General features: G+C 40.6%; 2 protein-coding genes across 2 annotated transcripts; one reads left to right on the top strand and one right to left on the bottom strand.

Moving 5' to 3' along the window:
• LOC109226950 (leucine-rich repeat receptor-like serine/threonine/tyrosine-protein kinase SOBIR1) lies at positions 3,333-5,491 on the bottom strand. Its single transcript, XM_019391897.1, has one exon. It carries the CDS (start codon positions 5,397-5,399, stop codon positions 3,489-3,491), a length of 1,911 nt encoding a protein of 636 aa, XP_019247442.1. The 5' UTR covers positions 5,400-5,491; the 3' UTR covers positions 3,333-3,488.
• LOC109227816 (extensin-like) lies at positions 8,687-9,404 on the top strand. The gene is made up of 2 exons (XM_019393012.1): positions 8,687-9,190; positions 9,291-9,404. The coding sequence occupies exons 1-2, from the start codon at positions 8,687-8,689 to the stop codon at positions 9,402-9,404; spliced, it is 618 nt and encodes a 205-aa protein (XP_019248557.1).

Raw genomic sequence — 10,179 nt, 5'->3', positions numbered from 1 at the left:
AATCTTTCAAGCAAGCAGCAAAAGATGAAAGATGGATAGAGGCCATGAAGCAAGAGATCAAAGCTCTAGAGGATAATCACACTTGGGAAGTAGTACTGCTACCTCAAGGGAAACATGTAGTGGGATCTAAATGGGTATATAAAATCAAGTATCATGCTAATGGTGAAGTTGAAAGGTTTAAGGCAAGGCTAGTAACCAAAGGGTATAGCCAACAAGAAGGTCTGGATTATTATGATACATTTTCACCTATGGTGAATATGGTCACTTTAAGATCAGTGATAGCCTTAGCAGTGTTAAAAGGATGGAACTTATGTCAAATGAATGTTAACAATGCCTTCTTACAAGGTGATCTTTGTGAAGAAGTATACATGGAAATGCCTGAGGGATTCAGAAGTTAGGGGGAGAAGAAAGTGTGCTAGTTGAGAAAGTCCCTATATGGACTCCAACAGGCCTCTAGGCAATGGAATATCAAGCTCATAGACATTCTATGTGCCTACCAGGGATCAACTAGCTGACTGTTGACTAAGGGCTTAGGACAGCAAAGACACTTGCATTTGTTAGGCAAGCTGGGTGTGCTCAACAAAATGCACCCTCCAGCTTAAGTGGGAGTATTATCAGTACAGATAGAATTATATTTGTGCACGTGGGTTATATAATAGGCAGATAGTTAGTTAGTTAGGTGGCTATTAGCTGTAAATTAGCTGTCATTTGTTGAAGTAGTTAGACAGTATATACGTATACTACTGTAGCTGAAGCAATGTAACAGTATAATTTTCTCAAATCCATTTCTCTCTTCTCTTCTCCAGCTTTCCCTCTAAGTGCTCCCATGGATGAACACTGTTCTCATCCACAATTTAACAAAGCACCAATAACTAGAAGTTTGATCTTATTCTTGAACTTCTCAATCGGGTTAGTGTTTGCTTTCAGTTGAAATTATATTTGCAGACCCAGAAGGTGCATTGATTTCTGCAGGTGATAGAAAGAGAAACAACTCAATGGAAAATAAGTTTTTTTGGATCCAAAGCTAGTAAACTATCCTTATGGGGTGGTTATGTGGAAGAAAATTAATTACCTGTGAATTTAAGAGTAATATTAAGTTGAAGGTAGGTAATTGCAGAATAATCAGATTGTTGAAGGACAGGTGGTCTGATGAGTGGCGGCCTAAGGACCAATTTCCTAATGTCTATAACTTGGTGTTAAATCAAGTCTGATGGCTGATTATTTCACTGAAGGTGGGTGGAACTTCCAGCAAAGATGAGGCTTTAATGACTTAGAGTTGGATGAAGTTGTGGCTTTATACAAACAACAACAACAACAACCCAGTAAAATCTCATTAGTGGGGTCAGGGGAGGATAGTTTGTACGCAGATCTTACCCCTACTCCGAAGGAATAGAGAGGCTATTTTCGAAAGACCCTCGTCTCAAGAAAGCAAAAAGACAAAAGAAGACAATATTAGTATCACTGCAAAAATCATAGGAAAAATATGAACAACATGAAATCCAGAATAAAGATGTAAAGCAAAAGCGATAGCTAGTAAATAGGTCCTACACTGAAAAGCGAAATAGTAAGGCACAATATTACCGCTAGGTATCTTAGACAAAAATCCTACCAGACCAGTCTCACAAAGGTACAAAGTAAGGCAAGACTCAACTACCTCCTAACCTACAACCCTAATACTCGATTTCCACATCTTTCTATCAAGTGTCAAGTCCTCGAAAATTTGAAGCCTCGCCAAATCCTGCCTGATCATCTCTCCCCAATACTTCTTAGGCCGCCCTCTACCTCTTCTCATGCCCTCCGCAACCAGCCGCTCACACCTCCTTACCGGAGCATCTGGGCTTCTCCTCTGAACATGACCAAACCATCCGAGCCTCGCTTCCCGCATCTTGTCATCAATGGGAGCCACGTGCACCTTCTCCCGAATATCATCATTCCTAATCTTATCCATCCTAGTGTGCCCACACATCCACCTCAACATCCTTATTTCTGCTACTTTCATCTTTTAAATATGAGAGTTCTTAACAGGCCAACACACAGCCCCATACATCATGGCCGGTCTAACCACCGCTTTATAGAATTTACCTTTGAGTATCGGTGGCACTCTCTTCTCATACAAGACTCCAGATGCTAACCTCCACTTCATCCATCCTACCCCAATACGATGTGTGACATCCTAGTCGATCTCCCCTCCCCCTAGATAACTGACCCAAGGTACTTGAAGCTGCCTCTACTTGGGATGACCTGTGATTCAAGCCTCACGTCCACACCCACTTCCCCCGGCCCAATGCTGAACTTACACTCCAGGTATTCCGTCTTCGTCCTACTCAGCTTGAAACCCTTAGACTCAAAAGTCTGTCTCCAAACTCCCTGCCTCTCGTTAACACCGACTCGCGACACATCAATCAAAACTTTGTCATCAGCGAATAGCATATGCATGCACCATGGCACCTCCCCTTGAATATGGTATGTTAACGTGTCCATCACTAGGGCGAATAAGAACAGATTGAGCGGAGAACCTTGGTGTAACCCCATTACAATCGAAAAATGCTCAGAGTCGCCTCCTACTGTCCTAACCCGAGTCTTATCCCCATCATACATGTCTTTAATTGCCATAATGTAGGGAACCGACATACCTTTTGCCTCCAAGCATCTCCAGAGAACTTCTCTAGGAACCTTATCATACGCTTTCTCTAGGTCAATAAACACCATGTGCAGGTCCTTCTTCCTCTCTCTGTACAGCTCCACCAACCTCCTAACAAGGTGTATAGCTTTTGTTGTAGAACGACCCGGCATGAACCCGAATTGGTTGTTTGATACAGACACTGTCATCCTCACCCTCACTTCAACCACCCTCTCCCACACTTTCATGGTATGACAGGAAATAAAATCCGAAGATAGAAAGGAGGATATTCAAATCTGGCGTGTTAATAAAAAGGGGTGTCTTACTGTGAAGTCTTGCTATGATAGGTTACAAAAGCAGTCAAATGAATATGAGAAAATCTGGCCTTGGTAGTTATTGTGGAAAACTCGAGCTCCAACAAAAGTTGCTTGCTTTGGATGTGTTGCTGCATATGATGCTTGTCTAACTCAGGAGAGGGCTTTAGTCTGTGTGAATGTTCTGTTGAAAGAGTGAATCATTTGTTGCTGCACTATAAACAAGCATGGGTGTTGAAAGAGTGAATCATTTGATCAATGACACGAGAGAAATAAAAGCTGATTGCTGCTGTAAAGTTTAGATGTTTTCAGAATTTGTTGTGTGATGGCATAGGGGAGAGTCTGTATTAAGCATTTCTGATTACCTGTTTTTTATGGGTTCCATATTATTTAGTAACTTCAGCAGAAAAGTGGAAAGAATACCATTAAGACTACTTTAGTACAGAGATTTGATTTACTTTGTATAAACCAATCACAACAAAAACTTAACTTGCAAAGTCTCCATGGAACACATTCTTAGTTACATAAACCAACTTATTCATTATGCAATATCCCTAATGCTTGATCTGAGTTAACATACACCTAACATCCTTACTGTTAGGCCTCTCCTTTGGATTTTCCAGAGTACAAAAGCAAGCTATCTTGAGAACCAAAAGCATTTGCTCCTCAAATCCATTTCCTATCAGCTTTTGATCAATTGCCCTTTTCGGATCCTCAGAAGTCATTACATTTCTCAGCCACTTCACTAAACTCATCTCAGGCGTGTGCTGGAAAAATTCATCTGATGGAAGCTTTCCTATAACCAGCACTGCTAACACCACACCAAAGCTGTATATATCACACTTATCTGTAAACTTTAGTGTCTGATGGTATTCCGGTGCAATATATCCCACAGTTCCTGCAACATTTGAAGTCGTAATATGTGTATGGGCATCTGGAAGTGCCTTTGCAAGTCCAAAATCAGCAATTCGAGCTTCCATATCATCGTCAAGAAGGACATTTGCTGGCTTTAGATCTCTGTGAATTATGCATTGACTGTGGTTTATATGGAGATACTCCAGTCCAGCAGCTATCCCTACTGCAATTCGGTGTCGTCCCAACCAATCTAATTCCCTTGTCCCTTCTGTGACTTGCTGGAGGATATCTTGTAAGCTCCCATTTTTCATATATTCATATACCAAGTAATGGCAGTCTGGCCTAGGCATATGTGCCAGTAGGGGAAGCAGATTCCTGTGTCTGATTTGACCAAGAATTTGAATTTCTGATTTTACCTGTCGCATTTTCTTGTTCAAATCCTTGGTATCTTCCTCGGTGAGTTCTGCAGCACCAATTGGGGGTTGTATAATCTTCTTTATAGCTATAATCTTCCCATTACTTCCCGGTAACTCAGCTCTATAAACTTCTCCACATCCACCTTTTCCAACCATTTCAAGTGATGCTACTCCATCTTCTTTCTCTAAGAAGGCCAAATCCTCGGCTTTCTTAATCAGTGGACTGTATATTGTTAAACTTCCATCAGTCTTTCCCTTTCGGACGAAAAACATTACCAGCTTAAAGAGAACTGATAAGAGTACTGCAGATATAGCCCCTGCGAAAGAACCAGCAAAGAAACCAAGAAACCACGCTCTGACTTTCCTTTTCTTCTTGTTATTACGTTTATGGATTGGAGTGACATTATGACTCGATGCTGGAGCCAGGGCATTTCCTGAATTGGAATTAGGTGCCACTGCTGATATCTGATTTGGCCTTGTTGAATTTTCAGCAAGAATGTAACGTTTTGGAACGAAGTTGTTCTGATCCAAATCTGCTGACAAGTGCTCAACTTGACTCATAACAGGCAAAGGACCTTCAAGAAAACTGTTTCCTGAAATATTAAGGAAACGCAGATTTCTGAAAGATTTCACAGAAGGGGGTATTTTTCCAGCGAACATGTTATCAGCTAAAGAGAGTTTTTCTAAATTGGGAAAATACTTCAAGAAGTTAAGATTCCCAGAAAACTCATTTGATGAAAGATCAAGAATTCGAAGGCGGAGTAGAGATGATAGTTCAGATGGAACTTTCCCAGAAAACAGATTGTTTCCAAGGTCAAGGATCTCCAGTTTACGGCAGTCAAGAATCTGAACTGGGATTTGGTCAAAGAGTTGGTTGTTTGGAAGAGAGAGCTCTTTGAGCTCAGAAAGTTTTCCAATGGCAGGAGATAAAGTTCCAGTCAATCCATTGGATCTGAAGTCAATACGGGTGACTCTCAACAATTGTGTTCTGTTTGCCTTTCGTCTTTCGCAGGATATTGTTGCAGAGTTGCAAAGTAGTGCAATGCGTTGACCTTGGATGCCCAAGTCTTTTTGGACAAGCAAAAGTGCAGCATGATCTGGTGGATTAAGATTCAGTCTTGCTTGAACAGCAATAAGTAAAAAGGCGAAAAGGGAGAAGAAAAAGAAGTGGATTTGTGAAGCAGTAAAGGCCATTGAGGTTCTTGTTTTTCCGGCAGACCGGAGGGAGGAGAGAAACCAGCCTGGTGGGTGGATGGTGGATAATTTTTCGAAGTGTTTGATATCTTTATGAAGGAAAATGGCTGGCGGCTTTGTGTATGAAAAACGAGCGTAGACTTCACAAGTCAAGCTTAGACCGTGTGGAAAACTTGCACATGGGTCCATATTGCATTAAAAAAACAATGTAATACGTTTCCATGTATTGACTGTTGACTTTCAAACTTTGCCATTGGCACATTGTGTCAAAGCTTTTACCCGGTTTGGCCAAGCTGCAAAAAATAATTTATTTTGAGAAGTATTTTTTTTTAAAAATACTTTTCTCAAAAGCACTTTTGGTGAGAAGCAGTTTGTGTTTGACCAATTAATTTGAAAAGCACTTTTGAGCAGCAATTAGTATTTGGGAAAACTTTAAAAAACTATTTTTAAGTGTATTTTTCTCAAAAGTGCTTTGTTGAAAAAAGCTTTTGGAGAGAAGCTACTCCAAAACAACATTTGCTTCTCCTCAAAAGCATTTTTTTCTTTTTAAAAGCTTGGCCAAACACATTAATTTTAGAAAAAAAACACTTTTGACAAAAAAAAAGTACGTTTGCCTCAAAAGAAACTTGACGAAACAGACTAGTAGGATGTTTCTTCTTCGGTTTCTAGCTCCGTGAAACAGCGAACGGACTAAATGGGTAAAGGGACTTGGAATATCTCGTCTTTATTTATCATAGAGAGAAAATTTATTGCTTCCTATGATTGAAGAGTTAAAATAACGATTTACCTATTTTTAAAATTGCAATATCAATGTGTTCTCATTTATTTCGGCCGTAAGGTATAAAATAGGAAGGATTTACTAAAGTTATAAATTACGGTCTAAAGAGTTTTTACTTTAACCTATTATTTGAGGTAGCTTACCTTATTTTACAGGTCGGTAATTCACTTTTTATGACAATTTTTTTTAATTATTTTTTAGGTAATTTAATACGTATTTAAAAAGTGTCAGATTATTAGAGTTAAACTCAAACAGGAAACCTTTAAGGTTGTGCGTTGTTAATTTTTTTAAACGAGATATGTTTGTTGTTTTGAACATTAGTGCAATAGATAAGAAAATTAATCATGTTTGTCACACAGATGTTATATCATGTCCTAGTTTATCAAAATGGGTTAGAGAGAAAGACTCTACCTTCTCTCTAAAGGATCCCTCATCAAACTCCCTAACTCTTCTTTTCCTCACCTTCTTTCGCTCATCCTCCCCAGATGAACATTAAGGACCTAAATTATTTGAACCAAAAAGAATTGACCCTCAATGCCTTAACAGGAGAAATGTCCAGCCAAGCTTTAACAAATGAGCAAGTAGCCCAAATGGTAACGCCAGGCCCTTCCCTCACTACACCCTCACCAATGGACATGGAAATTAGTAGAGGAAAACCTATGGGTGAACCAGCAACAGAAGCAAAAGACATAACAAACCCTACAAAGAGGTTGTCTTTCCTGGACACCTTGATATCATGTAATATCGCAAACAATGAACCAGAGGGTAGCCAAGTTACAGTACTACAAAACATGGATTCCTACGAACAGGAAGATGAAACTGATAACTACCCTAACCCAGAGTTCTTCATTCCCATCACCTCATCGGATAAGGAGCGTATATACAAAAACTGGACCAATGCTCTTATTATCAAAATTTTTGGCAGGAGAGTTGGTTACCAATTTCTCCAAAACAAGCTACACGCCATATGGAAACCAACTGAAACCCTATCTCTGGTGGACCTAGGATGCGACTATTACCTAATAAGATTTGCTAAAGAGGAGAATTATAACAAGGCCCTTCATGAAGGACCATGGTTCATAGGGAATCAATTCCTCACAGTAAAAAAATGGGAGCCCAGATTCGTAGCTTCCAAAGCTGCGGTAACATACTCAGCCATATGGGCAAGACTCCCGGAATTAACCACTGAATTCTATGACTACGATATACTCCAAAAAATTGGAGGAAAGCTAGGACAACTAATAGGCATTGATGCATGCACCAAATCCGCGCTAAGAGGTAAGTATGCTCGACTATGCGTAATGGTAACCATAGAAAAACCATTAAAAACCTACATTGTGATCGGCAAACATATACAACAAATTACCTACGAGGGCTTTAATCTCCTATGCACAAATTGTGGCAGGCTTGGACATAACCCGAGTAGTTGGCCTTACCAAAATCCGTGGAACAACAAGGAACAAATCCATCCAAGACCCTGCCCAAGCCAAACACGGTGGAGGCTATCACACAAAAGATTGACCAATGGACAATTGTTTCCCACCAAAAGAAAAACAAAAAGTATCAAAACAATCCACATATTTTAAACCCTAGAAAAGACCTAGAGTACTCTAAAGGATTGACTACAAAAAAGCCTATCCAAAGTACAGAACAATGGCAAAAAGCTGATGTTGCAAATGCCCAGAAGCTATCACCAACTAATAAGGGAAACCAAAACCCGATGGACAATACTCAGCCCTTAGGTGAGATTTCTACTATTTCCCCCCGTTCCCCTACAAACCAAAGCCAACAAAAGGACAGTACCTTTTATAAAGACCTAAGATATCAACATCACAAAGACAAACCAAGTTCTAGCCTTTACACAAAGGACCTTGCTATAACCAACCTAGAACAACCCTCCCCCATTAACTCACCCCTTAACTCATATACACCCTTGGGCAATAACTCCTCCCAACCAAAAACCCAAGATAGCCCTTTAGCAGTAGTACCAGCGGAGGAAAACAACAAAAAGCAATTAATGGATATAGATCCTACTATACTTACAAATAGCCAATCCTCCTCTTTAATGCAAAACCTTAGTAGCCCACAAACTAACACCTCCATTTCACCTTTGCAATCCATCAGCCCCTTACAACACAACCATAGTACAAATCAACATCATTCCTTGTCAACCCCAAGTCATAATCCCATTAATGAACAAGACATCTTGACTCCTAGGATGGACATAACCTTTTCAACACATAATGGCCCTACTACTAAAGTAACAGATTCAAATAGATACTTACTCACTAGTAACGATTCACTTACTCTAAAAGACTCAATCCAAAGAAAAAACAAATCACAAGATACCAAGCTACCATCAAACAACCACAACAGGAGGTACCCAAGGCCACGAAGGAATGTTTGGATGAGGCCACAACTCACAAACCAACCCCAAACCCCTCTGATCTTCACTACAAGGCCCATACAACCAGACCATGCTCCCCAATCTTGGTTGGAATGGGGTCTTATGGGCCATGCTTTGAACAAAAGCCTACAACTAGAGGGGAGGGATCTTATAGTCCAAATAGGGGATCCATCCTACCTAGCACAGATTGTAGCGGAAGGGATGCAACTGGGCCTAAACAATGCCATGATTCGCCCATGGATGAGTCCCCAACAGTTCCACCCTATGCAAATGAATCTAGGTCCACACCCATCTCCATGGAGCTCCCATGCATGGCCCCAACAACCCACGTACAGCATGTCCAACCCTAACCTTCCAATATACCCGTCCCATGCAAAACCTCCAACCCTAGCTCCTACCTTCCAAACTACTCTAGCTCAGCCAAACTCACAACCCAGCAGCAGCACCCCCTTAGCCCCTCTGCCCAGAACAGTCCCACCCTCACCCCTTCAAAGCTCGAGCCAAGCACAGATGGCCCCTCCAACACTACAAAATCCGAGCCAAACTTTGATGGAAGAGGAGGAAGAAGAGGAAGAAATCCCAACAGAAAGAATAGTGAAGCACAAGGTGTTAAGATACCCCAAAACAATGGCCTTCCAAGCAAGAAAAGGAAAAAGGTTCATCTTAAGTTGCCTAGTGGTTTGAGGAAGTGCTCCATCTCCATCAGGAAAATGAACCCCCCAAGCCTTTACCAGCATGCAGTGGTGTTAGTCCCAACAATGTTTACTCACTACTGGACACAACGGGAGAGCATGAGGAGCAGCCACAGCCCCACCAGTAGCCATGAAAGGGGAGTATCAAGCAGAAACATAAGTAAGAATATGATCATTTGGAACTGTCGAGGCGCAAATAACGCAGAATTTAGATGAGCTTTTAGAGCTATGCTAGATTATCATCGACCTAGCATAGTGGCCTTGCTAGAAACTAAAATGGAGGACCACCACATCTTGGTACAGGATTTCGGATACTCTAGCCTCATCCAAATGCCTGCTAATAGAAACTCAGGGGGCATTGTACTCATGTGGAACAACGGAGACACAATGGTCGACCAAATTGGTGGAAAGGATCAAGAGATACACGCCATGGTAAAGGTACGAAATTCAACAAAAAAATTGGTTATGTTCTATTATCTATGCTAGTAATCTCTTGGAAGAAAGATCAATTCTATGGCATAATTTAAAAATAGTAGCTAGTAACTATAAAGGTCCATGGCTAGTCGCGGGAGACTTCAACGAAGTCACTCGTGCCTCAGAAAAATTTGGAGGCTTACCCATAAATTATAATAGAGTCTCAAAGTTTCTAGATTATATGAATCAATGTGGCCTTATGGACTTGGGATTTAAGGTCCCAAAGTTTACTTGGACTAAGAAGAGCAAAAATTGTAAAAACGTAATTATGGAACGGCTTTATAGACGCATTGCGAACACGGAATGGTTAGAACTATTCCAAGAAGCTAATGTCAAACATCTAACTAGAAGCCACTCAGACCATTGTCCAATCAAATTAGATTTTTTCAAAAGTTTCCCTACTAATAGCAATATCTTTAGAATAGAAAC

Source organism: Nicotiana attenuata, chromosome 6 (assembly GCF_001879085.1).
Source record: "Nicotiana attenuata strain UT chromosome 6, NIATTr2, whole genome shotgun sequence".
In the NCBI taxonomy this organism is placed as follows: domain Eukaryota; kingdom Viridiplantae; phylum Streptophyta; class Magnoliopsida; order Solanales; family Solanaceae; genus Nicotiana; species Nicotiana attenuata.
This window is presented reverse-complemented; position numbering and strand designations above follow the sequence as displayed.